The sequence below is a fragment of the Ictidomys tridecemlineatus genome, chromosome 9 (genome assembly GCF_052094955.1).
Source record: "Ictidomys tridecemlineatus isolate mIctTri1 chromosome 9, mIctTri1.hap1, whole genome shotgun sequence".
In the NCBI taxonomy this organism is placed as follows: Eukaryota; Metazoa; Chordata; class Mammalia; order Rodentia; family Sciuridae; genus Ictidomys; species Ictidomys tridecemlineatus.
This window is the reverse complement of record NC_135485.1, coordinates 91,446,779-91,470,907: the sequence shown is the minus strand read 5'-3', so window position 1 is coordinate 91,470,907 and position 24,129 is coordinate 91,446,779. Positions and strand designations below refer to the sequence as shown.

Genomic DNA, 24,129 nt, shown 5'->3' with positions numbered 1-24,129 from the left:
AATCAGAGAAATGTTAAAAGCATTAAAGAGTTTATCATATTTCTAAAAAGAATAAACTCAAAATAAAAGTAAAGAGATAAGTATTATTAATGTGTGCCAGGGAGAAAATATAAGAAGATTATGTTGTCAGTTATAAGAAGAAAGTGTTAAATACTTAATAATGAGCTTAGCAAAGGGTGTGTATGGACTATACAAAGAAAATTGGAATTTCAGGGGGAAGAGGAAAAAGATTTGAAAATGAGATGGATGGGAAGACAAATAAGTGTTAGGATGGCACTTCTTCTCAAGTCTATTTATGGAGTGAATGCAATACTAATTAAGTCTGGTTGAATTTTAAATTACTGAACTGAACAAATTGGTACTATGCTTCAATTGGGAAATACAAATTTACTTTTTGGGAAAAAAAAGCAATGAGGAAGAATGCATCCTACCAGATTATTGGAACACATAAATCATCAAAAATTAGGATTATGTACTTGGCATGGTGGCACACACCTATATAATCCCAGGTACTTAGAACACTGAGGTAGGAGGATCACAAGTTTGAAGCCAACCTAAGCAATTTAGTGAGACCCTCAGCAATTTAGCAAGACCTTGTCTCAAAAGAAAATATGAAAAGAGCTAGGAATGTGGCTCAGTGGTAAAGCAGCCCTGGATTCAATCTCCAGTGCCATAGAAAATGAATGAATGAATATCGATAAATGGAGTTGAAAAAAGAAAAAGGGGACATACAAAAATATATATTTAAAATTTTTTATAGAGATTTAAAAAAATCTAAATGATTTTTTTAGACAATGGCTAAGTAAATTATGAAACAGCTGCTCAATGCACAGATTTAAAGACATTAAAATGACAAGCATGAACACTAGATAGCAATATAGAACACTGTGGTATATTCATAGTGTATTAATATGCTAAGCTTAAGAGTGTATTCATGGACACAGAGACTAACCCACAAAATTACAATTATCTTATATTAGACAAAGGTGCTAAAAACATGCACTGGAGAAAAGACAGCATCTTCAACAAATGGTGCTGGGAAAACTGGAAATCCATATGCAACAAAATGAAATTAAACCCCTATCTCTCACCAAGCACAAAACTTAACTCAAAATGGATCAAAGACCTAAGAATTAAACCAGAGACTTTGCTTCTAATAGAAGAAAAAGTAGGCCCTAGTCTTCACCATGTGGGATTAGGCCCCAACTTCCTTAAAAAGACTCCTATAGTGCAAGAATTAAAACCAAGAATCAATAAATGGGATGGAATCAAACTAAAAAGTTTCTTTTCAGCAAAACAAACAATCTATGAGATGAACAGAGAGCCTACATCCTGGAGCAAATTTTTACCCCACATACATCAGATAGAGCACTAATCTCTAGGGTATATAAATAACTCAAAAATCTAAACACACACACACACACACACAAAATAACCAATCAACAAATGGGCTAAGAACTTGAACAGACACTTCTCAGAAGATGATATACAATCAATAAATAAATATATGAAAAAATGCTCACCATCTCTAGCAATCAGAGAAATGCAAATCAAAACCACTCTAAGATATCATCTCACCCAGTCAGAATGGCAGCTATTATGAAGACAAACAACAATAAGTGTTGGCAAGAATGTGGGGAAAAAGGTATACTCATACATTGCTGGTGGGACTGCAAATTGGTGCAGCCAATTTGGAAAGCAGTATAGAGATTCCTTGGAAAACTGGGAATGGAACCACCATTTGACACAGGTATTCCTCAGCTATTCCTCTTCTTGGACTATACCCAAAGGATCTAAAAACAGCATAGTACAGGGACATAGCCACATCAATGTTTATAGCAGCACAATTCACAATAGCTAAACTGTGGAGCCAACCTAGATGTCCTTCAGTGGATGAATGGATAAAAAATATGTCGCTTATATACACAATGGAATTTTACTCAGCATTAAAAAAGAATAAAACCAGCTTCGGATAACCCACTTGAATCAAATGTATGAAATATGATATGTCAAGAGCTTTGTAATGTTTTGAACAACTAATTAAAAAAAAAAAGAACAAAACCATGCCATTTGCAGGTAAATGGATGGCGTTGGAGAAGATAATGCTAAGTGAAGCCAGCCAATCCCCTCTCCACCAAAAAAAAAAAAAATACTGAATGTTTTCTCTGATATAAGGAGGTTGACTCATAGTGGGGTTGGGAGGGGGAGCATGGGAGGAATAGATGAATTCTAGATAGGGAAGAGGGGTGGAAAGGAAAGGGAGGGGGCATGGAATTAGCAACGATGGTGGAATGTGATGGACATCATTATACAAAGTACATGTATAAAGACTTGAATTGGGTGTCAACATACTTTATATACAAACAGAGATACAAAAATTGTGATATGTACGTGTATTAAGAATTGTAATGCAAAAAAAAAAAAAAAGAATAGCATTACCTTAGATTAGGTAAAGGGAAGTGAAAGGAGGGGAAGGCAGGGGATGTGGGGATAAGAAAGAGTAGAATGAAACAGACATTATTACTTTATGCATGTATGTGACTGACCAAGGTGATTCTACAATATGTACACTCATAAAAATGAGAAATTATATCCCATCTATGTATGATATATCAAAGTATATAAGTGCATTCTACTGTCATATATAACTAATTAAAACAAAAAAAAAGACATATATACAAGCAAAGAAAAAAAAAGTTTATTCATGTTCATGTTAGGCTTACTCTCAGGTTTAAATGAACACATATCCATACTTAAGTATTTAAAGAGGAGCATGAATGAATAAAAGTAGAATTCATATATTGGAATATGAATACTTTTTGTTCTTATAAAAATTCTTTTATTGTTTTTTAAACATTTGAACAATAAAATTTTAATATAGGCCATGTGAACATGTATGTGAAAACATAAATATGATTGAAGTGTTAACTAAGGTGTGTTGGCTAAATGTTGCTTGTCGTACTACACTTGAACCAAAAAAATATAACGGTGACAATTTTTTAAAAGAACTTGATTAGAGCACACTACAAACTTATTTCTAGATGAAATGTAAGAGCTGTTATTGTTAAGTATAAATGGAAGTGACTTCAAACTTTTAATGTTTCCTCTTTCTTTTTTTCTCTTTTAGGTAAGTAACTGAACAGGGACATGAAGAACTGATATTTCAAATGACAACCATGTTGCAAAAGGTACATTTGGTATTTTAATATTACTTTGAAGGAATCTTCTCAAAGTACAAAGAAGAATATAAGTACACTTTTGGTAAAAACAAAAAAGCGTTTTTGCAAAAATAATTTAAAGACATTATAAAGATATTAACAATTTTTAAATTTATGAGGCATGTAATGATTTTCTTCCTGTAGTTTGGCAATTATTATTATGAGATTGAAAAGATAAATAAATTGATCATTTTTCCCTCCAGATATTGACAGTGGGAAGAAGAGATGGGGTAAAGACATTTGAATGTAATAGATAAAATAAATACATTGAGGTTCATTCATCAAAGTGATTGCTGTGTTTTCTCCAAAAGCTTATGGTTTCTTTTCTGTGATCAAAATGTTATCTTCAGAATTACTCATAAAATTCATTGTGCTAAAGTTGTTAATAAGGTGATTTGCTTCTTGATAATTCAAATAGATTGAACTCATGAAGAGAATTCTCCAGACTTTTTATATATATACATATGTGCCAAAAGAAATTGAAGAAAAGGGGACGAAGGGAAGAAGGAAATATCACACTTAAGAAATAATAGAGTGTAAAATTCTTAGTATGGTATATATTACACCATGATTTACGGAAACCTGTTTTTCTTTTTTTTTTAAACTCATGAATCTATCTAGGAGAATCTCTTCTCTAGAAATAATCTTTACAATACTGTGGAAATCATCTCATCTGGTTTCAGAGGAAAGAAACACTCATATCATTACCTATTAGACTGACTGTGTGACACCACTGGATTTCTAATCCAAGAATTTCTCATTTTGCTTAGAAATTTCCTTTTATACAATTTAGGGCATGTGTTATTGAAGAGACTTAATGGGAAGAAAAGTTTGAAAAAACAGTTGGGGGAAGTAACTTTATGTCAAAAAATTTGCACTCTTTGAATTAATGTAAATTTGCTATATTTTATTAAATTAGAATTGGACAGTTTTATTAATGGTGATAATGAGAGAATGCTAATTGGCCTATTTTCAGGAGCACAGAATTACTTTGTCTTATTATATAATTAATATTATTATATTAATAAATTATAAAGATTTTGATTTACTTAAGGCACCAGTGAGACTTCTAAATGTAAAGGGTAAGTTGGCCGCTGGGGGGTTGAGTCTTACCTCAGAGAAGAGATCTGTGGTGGATTTGGGAACCATTGTTTCACAGTTGGTAATGAAGACTGTAGTAATAAGTTAGACTGCTTCTGTGGAGGTGATTGTGTGACAAATTATTTTAATTCTTCTGGGGAAAAGAATAGTGGTTTGGCAGGCAGTGTCAAATATTGTGGATAGGTCAAAGATAAAGGCTTCAGTGACTTTGGTAAGGGAAGATGTGGTGGAATATTGGGTGCAGAAACCAGATTGGAGTGGGTTGAGAAGTAAATAAGAGGTAAGGAAATGGAGTTGTTAGCAAAAGAGATAGTTCTTGAAATTTTGTCTGTGAATATAGGTGTGAAGAATCTGAACAGGTCTTTGGGATAAAAGAGTCTTGAGCATGTTTAAATATTAATAAGAACAATGGGGATGAAGGGGAGAGATTGGAGGTTGGGTTTTTAAGAAGGAAAAAGGGGTTGGCGTAGGCAGACCAGGAAAAGGGGTTATCCATAGCTGGAGGGAAGAACAGCTCCTTCAACATAGCTAAGGCAGGGGCTTGCAAACAGATGCAGTTTGTTAATCTGATAGAAGTTAAAGGGGTTTCCATATTCTGTATGAAGATGTGGCTAGAGTAGTTAGTTAGGCTTTGAAGAAAGAGTCAAAATTTGAAATAATTCTGGTAGAAAATGGGGGAGAGAAAGTTGCATTGAGGACAGTGTTAGACTAGTCATGTATCAATGACTGGGAATTTGTAGTGTCATCAAACTCCTTCAAAAAATACTTATAAAAGTATTAGATGCATAAATATTACTTTCTAAAACTCAGAAATCAGGAATATTCTGCTTTGAGAGACAATATAAGAGAAATTTGATGTTTTTTCCTTTGGTGTTTAGATTGGGTATTGTTTCCCAGTGGCCACATTCATGGCAAAATTTAAGAACGCTTTTGAAGCCAGGCATGGTGGCACATATCTGTCGTCTTGACTAACCTGGGGATTAAGCAGGAGGATCACTTGAATCTAGGAGTTTAAGAAAGAATATTTTTGATCTTGAAGAAATGATTACATTTAAAAAATTTTTAAAGATGTTGATGGACCTTTATTTTATTCATTTATTTCTATGCTGTGCTGAGAATCGAACCTAGTCCCTCACACATATTAGATAATCACTCTACCACTGAGCCACAACCCCAGCAAGAAAATGATTACATTTTAAATCTAAAACTTATATCTCGTTTGCCCCGAGTTGAAGGAAGCTGCTGTCCTTGCTCAGGTGTCATTAGCTTGGCATGTTCTTTCTGCTATGGCGAGTATCCTTTGGATAGCAGAGTTAGATGGACAGGGTTAAACTGGCCCAGAAAATGCAAGACTTTGGTTTTTGTTGACTTTGAACTATAAGCACATTAATATGCCCATTTCACTAGAAACTCTAAATTTACACTTCCCATTTTGAATTTTAAGAGAGTTTACCTAAGTACATGGAGCTCTTTATTAAGACCAAAGAAATCTTTGAGTTAGGTGACTTTCAAACTTTTAAAAAAATTCTTACAAACATTTTGAAAAATAGAATCTGGCAAAAAAAAAAAAAAAAAGAAAGAAAGAAAGGAGAATTGTTCTGGTTGCATTTGGTAGTGCCTAGCTGGAACCCAGCCACTTGCCTCTTCTTTCCCCTCCTCTTCATCCTCATCTCACTTTCAGGAAGGTCCCCTGAGACATCACCACTGAACCTAGTGTCTCCATGGAACATTGTTCGAAAAACACAATGGTAGATGATTACAGCAACACTGAATTTCATCAAAATAGAAAGCCTTCAAGATAAATTAAATGTGGTTTGGAGGTATTTTCTTTTCTGTAGAATAGAGGAGTCAAGTTCCTGTTATCCCTAGTTTTCCTAATGTTTTGAACATAAAGGGATGCTGTACTTTGTCAAATGCTTTTTCTGCGTCTATCGAGATGATCATATGGTTCTTATCTTTAAGTCTATTGATGTGGTGAATAACATTTATTGATTTTCATGTATTGAACCATCCTTGAATCCAGGGATGAATCCTACTTGATAATGGTGCACAATTTTTTTGATGTGCCTTTGCATCCAATTCGCCAGAATTTTATTGAGGATTTTTGCATCTAGATTCATCAGAGATATTGGTCTGTAGTTTTCTTACTTTGAGGTGTCTTTGTCTGGTTTCAGAAGCAGGGTGATGTTGGCCTCATAGAATGAATTTGGAAGAGCTCCCTCTTTTTCTATTTCCTGAAATAACTTGAAAAGTATTAGTATTAATTCTTCTTTAAAGGTTTTGTAAAACTCCGCTGTATACCCATCCGGTCCTGGGCTTTTCTTGGTTGGTAGTCTTTTGATTGCTTCTTCTATTTCATCCATTGATATTGGTCTGTTCAAATTGTGTGCATCCTCCTGACTCAGTCTGGGCAAATCATATGACTTAAGAAATTTATTGATGTCTTCACTATCTTCTATTTTATTGGAATATAGGTTTTCAAAATAATTTCTAATTGTCTTCTGTATTTCTGTAGCATCTGTTGTGATATTGCCTTTTTCATCCCGTATGTTAGTAATTTGAGTTCTCTCTCTTCTTCTCTTCGTTAGCATGGCTAAGGGTCTGTTGATCTTATTTATTTTTTCGAAGAACCAACTTTTAGTTTTGTTAATTTTTTCAATAGTTTCTTTTGTTTCAATTTCGTTGATTTCTGCTCTGATTTTAATTATTTCTTGCCTTCTGCTACATTTGCTGTTATTTTGCTCTTCCTTTTCCAGGGCTTTGAGATGAAGTGTGAGCTCATTTATTTGTTGCTTTTTCCTTTTTTTTGAGGAATGACCTCCAGGCGATGAGTTTCCCTCTTAAAACTGCTTTCATTGTGTCCCATAGATTCCGATATGTTGTGTCTGTATTTTCATTTATCTCTAAGAATTTTTTGATTTCCTCCTTTATGTCTTCTGTAACCCATTGATCATTCAGTAACATATTGTTCATTTTCCATATGATGTAGAATTTTTTCCTTCCTTCTTTTATCATTGATTTCCAGTTTCATTCCATTATGATCAGATAAAATGCATGGTATTATCTCCACCCCTTTATATTTACTGAGGGTTGCCCTATGGCATAATATATGGTCTATTTTTGAGAAGGATTCATGTGCTGCTGAGAAAAAAGTATATCCACTTGATGATGGTTGATATATTCTATATATGTCAGTTAAGTCTAGGTTATCGATTGTGATATTGAGTTCTATAGTTTCTTTATTCAACTTTTGTTTGGAGGATCTGTCTAATGGTGAGAGAGGTGTGTTGAAGTCACCCACAATTATTGTGTTGTGGTCTATTTGTTTCTTGAATTTCAGGAGAATTTGTTTTATGAACGGCGCAGCACCATTATTTGGTGCATAAATATTGATAATTGTTATGTCTTGTTGGTGAATGGTTCCTTTTAATAGTATATAATGTCCTTCCTTATCCCTTTTGATTAACTTAGTCTTGAAGTCGATTTTATTCGATATGAGGATGGCCACCCCTGCTTCCTTACGAGGACCATGTGCGTGGTATATTTTTTCCCAACCTTTCACCTTCAGCCTGTGTATGTCTTTTCCAATCAGATGTGTCTCCTGGAGGTAGCATATTGTTGGATTGGTTTTTTTAATCCGTGTTTCCAGCCTATGTCGCTTTATTGGAGAGTTTAAGCCATTAACGTTTAGAGTTACTATTGATATATGGTTTGTACTTCCAGCCATGTTTGATTATTTATCTTTTTTTGTTAATTTAGTTTGTTTCTCCATGATTAGCTTTCCCTCCAACCTCTGTCTTTACCGAGGTACTTCCCACTGATGGTTTTGGTTATTGTTTTCCATTTCTTCCTCGAGTAGTGTTTTGCTCAAGATGCTTTGCAATGCTGGTTTTCTGGCTGCAAATTCTTTTAGCTTTTGTTTATCATGAAAGATTTTTATTTCATTGTCATACCTGAAGCTTAATTTTGCTGGATACAGAATTCTTGGTTGGCATCCATTGTCTTTCAATGTTTGAAATACGTTGTTCCAGGATCTTCTTGCTTTCAGTGTCTGTGATTAAAATCCGTTGTTAACCTTATTGGTTTAACCCTGAATGTAATCTGCCTCCTTTCTCTTGTAGCTTTTAATATTTTCTCTTTGTTCTGTATATTGGATATCTTCATAACAATGTGTCTTGGTGTTGGTCTACTGTGATTTTGTGTGCTCGGTGTCCTATATGCATCTACAATTTGTATATCCGTTTCCTTTTTTCTTTCTGGAAAGTTTTCTGTAATTATTTCATTCAGCAGGTTACTCATTCCCTTGGTTTGAACCTCTATACCTTCCTCTATCCCGATGACTCTTAAGTTTGGTTTTTTTATGTTATCCCATATCTCTTGGATGTTTTTTCTCGTGATTTTTTACCAGCCTTTCTGAGTTGGCTGGACTCTTTTCAAGATGATATATTTTGTCTTCATTATCTGACGTTCTGGCTTCTACTTGCTCCACTCTGTTAGTAATACTCTCATTTGAGTTTTTAATTTTGTTTATAGTTTCCTTCATTTCTAGAATTATTGTTTGATTTTTTTATAATCTCTATCTCCTGATACAGATGCTTAACTTCTTCTTTTATCTGTTTATGTAATTCATTTTCAATATGTTCTTTCACTTTTTGAATTTGCTGTCTCATATCCTCTTTAAGGTTCCATTCCATCGTTCTAAGGTATTCCTTGAGTTCTTTATATGACCATTTTTCTGATGACTCTAGGTCCTCCTGAATACTTATGCTGTCCTGCATTGTTTGTACTCTTTTCTTCCTTGATTTTTCATGCTGCTCATGTTACTTCTTGTTCTGTTTGACTGCTGAGTTACTGTTTACTCCTATAAATTTATTTGTTGCTTGGGAGGAAAGGTATTAGAAGGGAAGGGAAGAAGTCACTAAAGAGAATGAGAGTAAGCAGGTAGAATTCAAGGAACAAGGAATAAGAAAATTGAAAAGAAATGAAAAGACAAAAGAAAAAAATAGAAAAGAAAATAATTAAAAAATAATAAAAAAAATAAAAATTAAAATAAAAAATTAAAAAAATTCAACAAAAAAATGAAAATGAAAAAAAACCCCAAATTAAAAAAATTAATAAATGCAATCTTAGAGTTTGATTAACTTCTCTTTCAGTAGGTGGAGCTGTGCCCACCGGGCCAAGCTTCTCCTCTTAATACGCGGGAACTAATCACTGTGCAGCAGCTCCCCCTCCCAGACTGGGCGGGTCTCTAATCCTGAGTCCCTAGGGCCTTCTCTTGTGTCTAGTCACTTCCCCACTTTTCCTCAAGCCAGGCCCCACTCACAGGTGCCGCTCACCACAATACTGGCTACACGCCAGGTCTGGTGCTCCCAGGAGCCCTGTTTTCATGAATGACTGGGCATACTCTCCCTGTTTGCCATTCCCTCAGACCCTAAGTTTGTAGAGCTTGGGGCTTCGAACCCTCAGCCAATTTTGCTAGCTCTCTGGTAGCCACACCCCCGGTAGCTGGTGCAAGAGACCTCAGTTGTCAGCACTGGTGGGAGCGGTAGCGCCACTCCTGATTCCCTCGGTCTGGCTATCGGGCTTAAGGAAGAGCTGGGAGGGGCCCTTAAGGTTTCCCCGCTGTGTGGAGAGGGAAGGCTAGGGGATTACACACCTGTCGCCGCTGGTTTCAATGAAGTTATCTCCTCCACCGCATTCTGGTGACGTCAGTTCTCTGCCATGGTGGTATCCCATGCAAATGGTGACAGTTCTTTCCCTTTGCTAGGTGACCAATGCAACGGGTGGGTCCTGACTGTCTCTCCCAAACCCAGTTTCAATCCTGTGTCCACTGCCTATGAAGGCTCAGTTGTCATTAACCTCCGTAGGATCAGAAGGGCCGACCAGTTGTTTCAGTGGGATCGTTTAGTGCTGAGTCATAGCAGTTTGAGGCGAACGGGAGCTTGAATTCAGCTGATCTGGGCTCAGTGTGTGTTCTGAGAGGCCCAGACTGTTCGCCCCAGTTCCACGTCAGCTCAGCATTGCCTAGTGATCCTGAGCAAACAGAATTTAGACGGTATACGACTCCCTACGCCCGCGTAGCTGAAGAGGTCAGATACTTGATCTCTCCGCGCCCGCCGCCATGTTGGATCTCCCTTGATTGGGAAGATTTTATCCTTTCATTCCAAGATTCACCTCCTGCTTAAGGAGAAGGGGCTCAATTCTGGCTTGTGTTCCTGGTATCTTCTTTCAGGTGTGCATCCTTGAGTCACTCAGTATAATCTCTATCTACAGGTACATGAAATCTTGTTATGTGGAATCCAGTGATGAAAGGAAATAAGAATAATTTAAAAGGGTTACATATGAAACCATGTGGGTTACATGTAAAATTTAGAGCCTGCAGTTTTTAGAAGATTTTCTTCAGCACTTGTTTAAATACATAAGATGACTGGGAAATAACAAAGACTAAACTTTCCAGATCCTAAAGAATAGAATACCCTACTGTTATAGTTTGGATACAAGGTGTACCCCCCAAAGCTTTCCTCTGTTAACTCAGGAATGTTCAAGGGTGAGATGATATAATAATGAGAGCTGTAACCTAATCAGTTCATTAATCCATTTGATGGATTAATAATTTGAATGGACTAACTGAGTGGTAACTATAGGCAGGTAGGGTGTGACTTGGAGAAGTAGTCAGTGGGCACATTTTAGAGTTTATATTTTGTCCCTAGTACCTCCTTTACTTGCTTTCTGCTTTCTGCTTCCTGGCCACCATGAGCTGGTTAGCTTTCCTCTACCTTATCCTTGTCTCCCAGAGCAATATAGTGAGCTGACCATAGGCTGAGACTTTTGAAACTGGGAACCCCAAATAAACTTCCTCCTCTAAGTTGCTTTTGTCAGATGTTTTGGTCACAGTGACAAAAAGATAACCAACACACCTATATTGACAAGATTATCGATAATGACAATTTTTTGTTTGCATGGGATGAAAATATTTGTATACTTCAATGATGCTAAGTTCCTGTCTTTCTGTATAAATCAGATGTAGTTTTTGATTTGCTTCCTGAAGTGATGGAATATTGAAGCTTTGTTTCATCAATAACTATAATTTGCTTAAATTTAGATAACTTATGCTTACAAAAATCTGTATTTTCTAGAGTATCTTCCCCTGAAGAACATATATAATTGGAAGTAATGATACATTTGTTCATATTAGACTTAGATTTGTTCATCTTAATCCATTTAAGTGTTTCTAGCCATGAAATCAAATGGGAGCTTTCTGCTCTGTGTCTCTCAACTAAATTTAATAGATATATCATTCTTACATTATAGTAATTATATTTTACATATAGTTTTTAGGACTGCAGAAAATAATACTGTTCTGATTCATAATATTTCCTGTTTTGTTAAAGCCACTTATAATCCATAGCCTCATTCTGTTCTCATTGTGAAAAAAAAAAAAAGAAAAGAAAAATTCAATAAACCAAAGTATCACTGCCTTTTCTAAATAAAAGGAAAAAAGAACAGAATTTGGAGTGGGGAGTATATTCATTCTTTGACAAGTTTTTCTTTTCCTTTTTTAATTTTGTTTTTTTGGTACCAGGGATTGAACCTCAGTGCTTAATCACTGAGCCGTGTCCCCAGCCCTTTTTATTTTTTATTTTGAGACAGGGCTGTGTGTAAGTTACTTGGGACCTTGCTAAGTTGCTGAGGCTGGCTTTGAACTTGTGATCCTCCTGCCTCAACCCTCTGAGGCACTGTGTTTCAGAGGTGTGCACCACCATGCTCAGTGTTGACAAGTTTACCTGGAACTAGTCCCTCATTGTGTGGTCAGTTTGTTCAACAGAGGGATAGTAGAAAGAATTGGTATCTGGTAAAGTGGACAAAGTCCTAATGAGTTCATTCATTGCTTGCTTTTTTTTAAAGTAAAAATTGTTTCCATCTCCCACAATTGTTCCACTTAACTTTCATACACGAATTAATTATAATTCTAAAAGTACTAGTAATGTATTTAATATATTGGTCATAATTAACCAGAAGCACAACAGTAAAATTCATGTTAATTATTGTTACCAAGTAGTATCTTTAGGGTTGAAAATATTGCAAACATGAGCCCATTGGAAGGACTTTTCTTTTTTTTTTCCTCAAAAACTTATGTGAATCACAGCAATCTGTAATGTCTGTCCACTCACTTAGGGGCAAAGCATATGACGAAAGGGGGATCTTAGCTTGATTAGTGAACTGAAGTTGGAAATACTGATCTCACAGGAAAGATCATGCCCTCCTCAGCATGCATCTGGCCCTCTTCATTTTGCTTTCATCAGCTCGGGCTGTTCACTGGTGCAAAGAAAACATTGTAAAATGCTTACAGCTTTTAGAAGTGCTTCTGAGCTCTTCAAATAATGGTAAGAGTTGCAAATCTTATAGGAAGGGCCTATCACAGAAAAGCTTTATTCAGCTCCACAGGGAATGGTGGACTCCAGTTACTGAGAGCTGCTCTGAAGTGAAATACTTACAAGAAGGGGACACTGAAGTATTCATTGTTGTAATGCTAAAAGGGAACAAATGTGTGTTTCATTGCATGTCTAAACCTAATATCTGTAAAGGGGGTCTATGGTGGTCAGCAATTAGAGAGTGAAGTGCTGTAGATGGATAAAAAGGAACTTTCAATAACCCAGCTTATTTTTTGGCAAAGATTCAATGTACTGGGAATTCTCCAGTGAAATAGGTTGAACTTGGCAGATCTGCAAATATGCATATTTCTGCTCAGTACAATCAGGCAAACAGAGACTTCTAGAGGAACTAATTATCTTTTGTCTTTCTTACCTTAGAAAGTGAATAATATTTGGAAGACAATTAACTGCTAGGAGATGTTGGAGGCAACATTTGGAAAACGTTGAAAGAGAAACCTATATTTAGTCTTCTTTAAAACAATTTTTAATACCCTTTATGCCCCTAAAATTCTTTATCATAATTGACAGATGTTCAAGTCCAATGGTTTATAATTTGAAGATTCTTATTAGTTAACACCTGCTTTTTTTTTTTTTTTTTTTTTGGTACCAGGGATTGAGCCCAGGGATACTCAGCCAGTGAGACACATCCCTGACCTTGTTTTGTCTCACTGAGTTGCTTAGTGCCTCGCCATTGCTGAGGATGGTTTTAAACTCTGGGTCCTCGATCTTCGTGCTGTAGCCTATGAAGCCTCTGGGATTACAGGTGTGCACCACTGTGCCCTGCTGCCACTTGCTTTTTAGTAAAAAATAAAGTAAAACAACAACTTTGACTTCAGCATCTTTTTTTTTTTGAATGTACTCCCACATTTTCATCGTTATAAAATCAATCAATGCAATCATTTTTTTAAGTATGTGTCTGTTTCAGACAAACTCTTTTGATGAACTCTGACTTTGCAGAAAGTGTAAAGTTAAAGTAGTGTTATAGAGTAGTACCGACAAACAGATATTTCTTTTTGTAAATGTTACTCTGTAAAGAATGATATTAGGGAGCCACAAAAGCATCCACATAATAAAAAAGATTGTATGAGATAGAGCTATAGAATATATCATTAATCATTTCTACTGAGTAGAAAAAAATAGCAATTAGGATTTCTTTTTTTATAACATATGAAGAGTTCTGGATTGGGCCCATAAATCTGCTTTAAATTTTGTGTGGTCTAGATCCTGTAAGAACATGACTAATTTCAATTTTCTTATAGTGTCTGATATGGATAACCTCTTAAACTATTTTTATGCTTCCTAGAATATCTAAAATGTTTACATGCGTGGGTGTGTGTGTGTGTGTGTGTGTGTATGTAGTGATGTATACACATAACCTATAGGTTGAAAAATCCCTTATCCAAAATACTTGGAAACAGAAGTGTTTCAAATTTTGGATTTGGGAATATTTACATATATATAAGGAAATATATTTGAAATGGGACCCAAGTCTAACTACAAAAATTCATTTTTTTAAAAAATATATACCTAATACATGTAACCTGAAAATAATGTTAAACAATACTTCAAATAATTGTGTTTATGAAACAAAGTTCCATGACATGGAATTTTCTATCTGTAGTATCAAATCAGCATTCAAAAGCTTCTAGAGTTTGGATTTTTGGATCAGAGAAGCTCAATCTGTGTTCCAACTATAAGTCCTTTGACAAATACACTCAACTTACATTCTTTTGTACAACCCTAAAGAATAGTGCTTTCAACTGCATTGCTTTCTGGCTTATATTTTATTATTATTGTCATTATTTTCTGTTTAATAACATCTGTAAGAGACAAACTGGAAAAGTTACAGACCATCAATTGGGAGAAAAATTGAATGAATACAAAACTCGATTATTAAGATATAAAAATGAAGAACAATAAATAGAATACCAGCAAACATAATATAGTATATATTCACAACATAAAAATTTTTAATGTTTTGTATTTATTTATTTTGTAGAAACTAACAGAATAGATATTAGATATGAGGACAAAATAAAGAGTGGGGCTGAGAATTCTCATTTGAATCCATTTAATTACCTATTAGCAATTAAATTATTATAATATAATTATGGTAATAGAATAACTAACATAAATATTAATAATATTAATTATTAATCTATAAAATTATATAGATTACATGGGCTAAGTTACTCATAGTTCTTAGACATTAAATTTTTGTGGTTTCTCAATGGATATTTGTATAATTGTTTTTCAACATGTGCTTTTTGCTAAGACTTGTATGTATTGGAGGCCAGATTAACTGGGAGATTAGTTAATTAATCCTGTCAACAGTATAATGATCCTATATTTGCTCTCAAATGCAGATACAAACCTTCTATATTTTGTTAATGATTTAGAAGTGAAAACACCTTTCCAACAGTAAATCTATTTCAGTTGATGCATTTTACAGAATATCTGTACTTAGGGACTGTGTCTCAGCATCCTCCAAGAAAAGCCATGGGATTTTTAAAAAATTTCTGTCATGTGACCCTTGGGTGGCAATTTAATATGTTTTTTTCCCCTTGTGATAAAAAGCATATGACATTATCAATATATTTTAAACAAAAACAAACACTATAATTTGAACAGAATTCTAATATGACTCTTTGGTAAATTGTCAATGACACTAGGGAGAAGTTAAAGTTGCTCTATATAATTTGCTTTGTTAGATCGTTCAGATTAAAAAAGGAAAAATGATAAGTGAATCAAATCTTCGAAGAAATATTTGAATTGGCTAGAAAAATAATTTCCAAAGCAAGTTAGCTAAAAGTATGTCTATTTAATTGATAATTGTACAAATTATTGTGTCTTCTTGGTCAAAAAGCTTGCATGTGGCACTTTAAGTAGTAAAGATGGTGTGTACACAATCCTGAGGGTTCAATAGATTTCTCTTTTCTTTTTTGATGATTTTTTTTTTTTTTTTAGCAGGAGGGAAGGAGAAACCAATCATGGGGTCCTCCATGAACAGATGACCAAAACTTCCAATACTTTGATTTAAAAGTATTGCTTTGTAAATGATTGATTTCCATTTCAGAGTTTTCAAACACATTTTTACTGGTGTACTATTGAATATAAGAAAACCATCTACTTTCCATTTTGTGGGGTATATATATAAATAGTGATTTTTTTTTGTTTCTTTCCATGAAAAGGCATTTATCATTTAAGTGGTGAATCCCAAAGGACAAAGATGTGTGCTTCTAGAAAAGTAACATGAAAATATCATGCAAGTAAGAGAGCTGGATGGTGGGTAGCCCATATTATGGTATCTTGGAGACCAAATTTGTGAGCAGCCTGGTTTATTTTAACATTATCAAGAGCAAGTCAGCTATGTGCCAGAAATGGAATAGAGATATGTATTTCTAAATTAAATAATTTCCAGGTTCTAGAAATGGCCACATCTAGGAAAACATGTTATAATGGGGGGTGAAGGGAAGAAGGAATGAAGAAGAAAGAAAAGCACTGGACTGAAAACTCAATGATACTTCTAAGATTTCTTCCAAATCTATAATTTTCTGAAATAATATGTCAATCAATAACTGGAATAAAATGTACTAAATAGGCCCAGGATGCCTGTGTAACAGTCTAAGAACTGCTACTAGCTTGGATGTACTTTACAAAGTTCTTCATATCTTTTTTGCTGGTGTCAATCCTATTCTCACTCTCCAAATTATTTGATAATACTAAAGTGGTGCTATATGCTGAGTATGGTGGTATGTACCTGTAGTCTCAGCTACTCAGGAAGCTAAGGCAGGAGAATTTCTCCAGACCAGGAGCTTAAGACTAGCCTGGGCACATAGCAAGACCCTGTTTCAAAACTAACAAAAATAGTGCTATATTAAATACTGCTAAAGTAAGTATTAAATATATAAAAGTCTAGTAATTGACGGCTTAATTCTGTGCTATAGGGCTTTATGGCAAAATGAAGTTTATTGTACTCCAGGAATTCGAATTACAGGAAAAAAATGCAATTTATTGTAAAGAATTTTGACAATATAATTATTTTCCCCTGATAAATAAAGAAATTGTTATCATTCTTGCTTTCCTTTTTTTGTTTTTGTTTTTGTTTTGTGGTGTTGGGTACAGATTGGGTGGCAGAGAATGCTTTGCCACTGATCTAGATCCCCAACTCTTTTTAAAGTTTTGAGACAGGTTCTCACTAAGTTGACCAGGCTGAACTTGAACTTGCAATCCTTCTGCCTCAGCCTCCTGAGAGGCTCTGACTTATTAGGTGTGCACCACTGCATCTAGCTGATCAGTCCCATCTTATAAGCAAGGTAATTAAGACACTAACAGGAGAAGAGATTTCTTGAGTATAATACATCATTAATAAACACTTTTAACAATAAATATAATCTCTACCATTTTGAAAATAAAAGAGGCATAAAGAAAGGAAAAGAGAAAGAAAGAGAATGTGAGACTTGCTAGGATATTATTTCGGCACTCTATCACATTAGCCCCCTTTAATAGTATATTTTAATGTTGAAAAAGCAGATTTTACTTTGCACTTTTTGCCATCCTAAATTTTCCTAGTACTCTTTTTTTTTAAATCAAAGTTAATTTTTGAGTAATATATTTTGAAAAATATATGTTCTTAATTTTCTCCAGTTAGGCTTTAGAGTCTGTATATGAGTTGAATACTTTCAAATACCTCTAAATGTTTCAAAACTTTATCTCCTTTATTCCCCTCATCTATATTGACCTCATCTATAAAATTTGTTCGACATGTTTCATAAAGCTGAACAGAGGGTCCTCTTTTTTGTTCAGTAGACTGAAAGCCCTATTTGGAAACCATAAAGTCATAATATACTGCACAGAATACAGTTTGGAAAGAGATCCCAAGTGTAATAAAAATGGGTCAATTTGCTGTGAACCCATGTTTCCTAAAATTTAAAGCTAGATGGGAACTTAAAGAGCTAGTCTTGCTGGGCATGGTGGTGCACAGCTGGGAGGCTAAGACAGGAGGATCACAATTTCAAAGCCAGCCTAAGCAACTTAGCTAGGCCCTAAGCAACTTAGTGAGACTCTGTCTCAAGGTTAAAAAAAATAAAAAGGACTGGGGATGTGGCTCAGTGGAAAAGGCTCAGTGGTAAAGCTCCTCAGGGTTTGTTTTTTTTTTTAAAAAAGCCTGTCTTATTCCTGATATTTTAGATTCAAATTCCTTATCATATTTGAAATGACCATGAAGGGCACCTGAGGTTATAATGTTTCTTCCAAGGGGAAAAATATCTGTTGGGATATATGAAGGAACATGTGAGTTTAAAGATGTGAATTCTATTTTCAGAAAGTTTAAATTACTGAGTCTAATATTAATGGCAAGTGATTTCTGCTTCCAGGACTGAGTCTCCTTGACGGCTGCTTTCTTCTGCATAATTACTGGAAAATACATCTAGACCAAAATTGTGGCTAGATTTAGGGTCTGTGTTTCCTGCTTTTCTCTAAAGGATATATCTATGACTTCTACAGAATTGAATTAAATTACAGAAATCATATTTTCATGTCTTCTCTCATCATTCTTCTTCTTCATTCTTCCTTGTAAATTTTCTAGAGCGGGGTCCTTGTCTATTTTCTCAACCTCAGAATCTTCAGTGCCTTGAAGCTCCTTATAGGAGCTGAGTAGGCACACTGAGATAAACAGATAGATGGTAAATATGCAAGTGAAAATTGATTTAAAGAAGTTTTGATCAAGAACAAAGGACCAGACAGGAAAATAAGGCTCAGGGATTTTCTTTTTTAAACAATGTTTCTAAGAAAAATAAAGAATGGGCTGTACTTTGAATAATATTTTGAGTTTTAAAAACTGGTGAAAAGATAGTATGAATTATTTTTCAGCTTGTGTTGGATTTCAGTTTTGCATGTGCTTTCATTATTGAGGCTTTGCAATTTTGTTTCTGTGCACATGAATTTTTTGGTATAAGTATTTGACACAGAGGAAATTGACCTATGAAGATCTAATGAATATTCAATGTATAAATAAGATTTCTACCTTTATTACATATTGAAGTTTTGGGAATAGGGATGTAGCTCAGTGTTAGAGTGCTTGCCTAGTGTGTGAGGCCTTGTGTTCCATCCCCAGCACTACCAATAAATAATAACACATATTTAAGCACTTCAGTAAAAACATTTTCAGTGTATGTGTATTTTGTGTCAATATGGATAACAATGAGACTGAGAGTAAAAATGTAAAATTTCTACTAGGACCATTATATATATATTTTTTTGTGTGGCACTGAGGATTGAACCCTCAAGCATTCTTCCATCAAGCTACATTCCTACTCCTTTTTCTTTTTTATTTTGCGACAGGTTCTAAGTTGCCCAGGCTAGCATTGAACTTGAGATTCTCCTGCCTCAGCTTCCAGCGTCTCTGGGATTACAGGCATGTGCCACAGCACCTGGCTTTACACCATAATCTTAAGGTTTTAGATTGAGTTCCATTTTTAGCATAATATCTGGCATATTAAAAAGTAAAAGCAAACAAAAACCCTGATACATGTTTGTCAACTGAAATAGAAATGGATATTTATGAGAATATCTTCAGCGGTATAATAACATAGGGTTTTCCATTCAATGTCTTTTACCAAGTCCTTCAGTGATCAAATTACGTATCTCATTGTGTACAAAGTACTCTGATAGATAGTTCAACAATATTAAGATGTCTTAAATAGGAATCTCACTTAAGAAACTTATAGTCATAAAGGAAATACACAGAGACAACTTAAATTGCAAAGTCATGAGAGCTATGGGAGCAGAGAAGAGGCAAGGCTTGAGTCAGCCAGTGGGTGTTCTGGAAAGAAGGAAGAGTGTATGAGAGTCTAGAAAGAATGTGGAACATGACAAATTCCAGAACAGCCAGGCCTCAGGGTTTGTGCACAGCACCGGTTTCAACAGTGGGGTCCAAGAAACAAACACCCCAAAGCTTTAAGGTACCGTGTTTCTTCCAAAGCACCAAGCACCACCATGAAACAGAGCTCATAACATTCTTTTTATTGATAATAATAATAAAATATACATATTTTCATAGTATGTCCAGGTCATTCTTCAAACTTCTCCTACTCCCAGCTTCTTCATTCTCCTATTTTTGCTGTTCATCTTTAAATCATGTGCTGAAGAAATATCCTTATCTTCTGCTGCCAACACTGCCAGGGCTGGCCCTCCTACTGCTAGTTTTAACTGTAGGACCATATTGAAGATTAAAAAAAATTCAAAAAGAAAGAAAAGAAAAGAAGGAAAGAAAAGGTGGGTCTCAGATCACGAGGTAATTTCATTCCATGTGTTACTTATTGAGAAGCAGAAGTGGCATAGCAATAAACTCCAACTGTCTGATTGTTAAGACAGGATTCCATGATATACCTTGGGGAATTCATTATGGTTCAACATTGAATGCATATTTTGTAGGCTCAGACAGTAAGTTTGTTAGCACACCAAAAACAGATTCATCACTTAGGGGCAAATTCACATTAAGTGACCTCAAATAAAGAGATGTTTAAAACAGAGTTTTAAGGTATTATGGCATAAAATTTGAATAGTAGTCCAGTAGGACTAGGGTATTCTGACTGTATGGATCAATCAAATTATAGGAGAACCAAGTATTACCCAGGAGGCTTTTACATAAACATGCAACCAGAGGAAGGGGGAGATAATTATATCACTTGATTATCAGTGGTGTTGAGAGCCACAGCCGAAGGGGCCCCAGTAAACTTCCAGCTGCCAGCAAATTTCCAGCTGCCAGCAAACTTCCAGCTGCCAGCTGATGATTGGCTCACAGCGGCCCCAGCAAACTTCTAGCTGCCAACTGATTGGCTCCCCTGCGGTGATGCTCATTGGGCTGTTTCCCCGCCCTTTCAGACCACTTGGAGCTGCTCATTGGGGGACTTTTTGGCTCCGCCCACACAACCCAGCCAATTGGCCTCAAGAGCAGGAGGAGTAGGGGAGGTTGAGAGGCTTGTGTGAAGCCAGTGGTGGCAGTTGGGCTCTGAAGGTTTTCCTGAAGAGCTGCGTGGTTTGTCTAAAAATAAAGTTCGTTTCTTTTGACAAGTGGCTCCTGAATTGTGCCCAGCCAGACTGCGGCAAGTGGTATCAACCTAGTACCCCAAAGCACCTGCATAAAAAAGAATGACCTGGCCACCAGGATAGAAATCAGAGACACGAGGCCTGAGCATCCCTCCCCTTGTTTACTGGCATGACCAACACTGTTATTTTTCTTCTCTGACTCTGTGAGTCTTCACCTCTGCTTCTAGTCAGAGCATTCTTCTGATAAGTAGTATATTCAGAGGGTAAATGTGTTTGATTTCATGGTCTATCTTGGGGTGTCTGGAGGCAGCTGCCTGGGGCAGTGTGGAGAAAGACTCTGAGACTCAGCCAAGCTCAGTGGACTAGCGTGCTCTGGAGGTTGTGGGTGGGTCTGCATCTGACTCGGGCAGGTAGGATGAAGATAGTTCCATGCATTTGCCATCCCTGCATGAATAATTCAGATTGTGTGGAGCACCTGAAAAAGCATAAGCAGGAAAATGACATCATCTGATTTTCATCTAAATGATGATCAAGTCCACTGTAGAGATTTGCCACGCCCAGTATAGCTCTGAATGTAAGTTGTCTGGGAGTGGCTGGGGATGTGGTAGAAGCGTTCAACTCATGACTCTATAGTTTTCTTCCTTCCTTCCTTCCTTCCTTCCTTCCTTCCTTCCTTCCTTCCTTCCTTCCTTCTTTTTCTTTTTTTTCAAATGTTTCACACATTTATTATTGAACCAACAGAAACCAGTACTACAGCACCTTTGGAACTACAGAAAGCTCACATTCCCAGTTAAATATTCTCAACTGACCAGATAGTGGTGACATTTTCAGTCTGAGGAGATAAGATGATCACAACCCTGATACACCCCAAGTGTGTGTGCCATTTCATATAATTCCTTATGGACCTAGCTCGGTTTTCCTTTTGGAATTGTACCTGATTTTCTTACCAGTTTTCATTCAAATCCACTGGGGAACAGGTGATTTTGCTTTTGTTTCTTGGCCAGGAATCCCTTGATCCTGAAAGTCTTGTAAGAAGACATGGTGAAGAACCGAATCAAGCACATGCACCACCATGACACTAGTTTTCTGATTACTTTCACCATGGCTCTGGATTTTCTTGTCTGAGTGTATTATATATATATATATATATATATATATATATATATATATTTTTTTTTTTTTTTTTCCCTTCCTTTCCAGTTTGAAGATTAGAGAGAAACATAGACTGAGAAGCGTAGGTATTGTCGAGCACAATCTAGTCATGTCTTCACCCCAATTGTAAGGTGGAAAATGCTTGCTTAATTACTTATTAGTGACTAACTGAAAGTGGAGCGCATCGTATTTCATGAGTAAAGTCATCTTCTTGTGCCTTTTATCCTGAACACTGCTGGTATTATTTAGACCATTATGCTAAGTGCTTTTGTTGCTTCCCAGAGCACTTCCATATTTACATCAAAAGATTTATCATTTTATTTTTTACTTTATTTCATTACTAAGTGGAATCAATTTGATAAAGGTTGCTGCTGTATAATTGATACAGAGAGTGATTTTCCTCAGCTTTGCTGTGAGTGGGACTGGGTATCCCTGGTATAGCATGAGTTCAGTGCACACCTCAATAATGGGGTTGAGGAGAAGCCCCCCCTCCCCATGCTAGCTGGGAACTGAAACCAGGGCCTTGGGCATGCCAAGCACATGCTCTACCAATGAGGTGCATACATAGTCCCAAGTAAAACTTTCTTGAGGAGTTTTTTTTTTTTTTTTTGAATATGGGAAACTTTGCAATGACTAGAAATGACTAGAGTCTCATTAGAGTCTCATTTGCTCAAAAAAATTATGGTTAAAAAATTCTATGTGAGGCACTATGGTAGGATATCATTTGTGTTAAGACACCACTGTTTTTTTCAAGTAACTGCAGAGTAGACGGGGGTCTTTCATGTGCTAGGTGTTATGTAGACATCTTGAGTATGTAATTTTGGATCTATTCTTGAAGGAAGCATTCATAATAATAATCACTTTTGAAATGTATATTATAAGGAGATTATACAGAGCTCAAATAATTTGTTCAAGTTTAGAGAGCTGAAGTTGTTAATAGAATTTAACTCAGGCCTGATTTCATGGTAAAGCCTATAGTCATACTAGACAGGAATGCTATATGAGGAAATAGAATTTAACAAATACAATATTTTTTTATGAGGGGTACTGGGGATTGAACTCAGGGGCTCTCAACCACTAAGCCACATCCTCAACTCTATTTTGTATTTTATTTAGAGATAGGGTCTCACCAAATTGCTTAGCACCTTACTTTTGATGAAGCTATCCACTTTTGAATTTGCTATCCTCCTGCCTCAGCCTCCCAAATCACTGGGATTATAGGCATGCACCACCATATCTAGCCAATACAATAATTTGAATGGCTCAAGTTGGTTCCAGATGATTTTGTAGGATATAAATTGATTAATTCTATTTATTAATATCTCTCAAAACCTCTTAGCCCCCAAATGATGCCATATTCTCACAAAATTTAAAAGCATGGTGGTATTAGAACTAAGGATGTTATTTGCTCTCTTCTTAGGCATTCTGATTTGTTAAATGTTTTTGTCTGTAAACAGAATTAATCATTTGGTATTATAAACAGTTTTTTGTGTTTAATTTTCATGCTCTTTGTATTCTTTTTTTCAGAGTTTGTTCAAGCTTTTTCCTCAGCAATTTGCTTTCCCATATTCTCACCTGTTTTTCTCTTTGTTACTATTGTTTATTTGGCTACATCTGGAAACCATGATTAGGGTTTCTTTGTCATTATTTCTGCATGATTATTTGAGTTTGTATTTTGCCAGTCAGGGATGGAAATGTGCACTGCTTTAATTAGCTCCTGCTTAATCATACTTTCTATTGAATTTTTTTCTTCTACTCTTTATTTAATAAACATTTATTGTTTTCCATTTGCAAATACCTTTTTAGGCCTTGTTTTTTTTTTTTTTTTGTTCCAGGGATTGAATTCCAGGGCCCTTAATCACTAAGCCACATTCCTACACCTTTTTCATACTTTATTTAGAGACAGGTTCTCACTAAGTTGCTTTGGGCATCACTAAGTTGCCAAGGCTGGCTTTGAACTCATGATCCTCATCTGCCTCAGCCTCCCAAACCGCTGGGATTACACACAGGTGCCACCACATCTGGCTAAAGTAAAACTCTTTAACTTAGAAGAAATTTCTTGGCATATTGGGCCATGCATATAATATTATAATAGCATCTTTTATATTAGGTGAGTTTTTGGGTGACAGTGAAGGCTTGTAACAGCAATGTGAAGAAGAGATTAGATTTAAACAACT

The 24,129-nt window shown here is 35.6% G+C and overlaps 1 protein-coding gene across 3 annotated transcripts in view; it reads left to right on the top strand.

Moving 5' to 3' along the window:
* The window catches only part of Ank2 (ankyrin 2), a 636,862-nt gene that overhangs the window by 163,613 nt on the left and 449,120 nt on the right, over nucleotides 1-24,129 (top strand). Inside the window, exon 2 of one of the 3 annotated variants that reach the window (XM_078021763.1) lies at nucleotides 3,128-3,188. The exons of the other annotated variants lie outside the window; for them this stretch is intronic. Within the exon in view, the coding sequence (XP_077877889.1) occupies nucleotides 3,168-3,188 (21 nt within the window). The 5' untranslated portion in view covers nucleotides 3,128-3,167. The remainder of the gene's footprint in view (nucleotides 1-3,127; nucleotides 3,189-24,129) is intronic. 3 annotated transcript variants of the gene reach the window in all.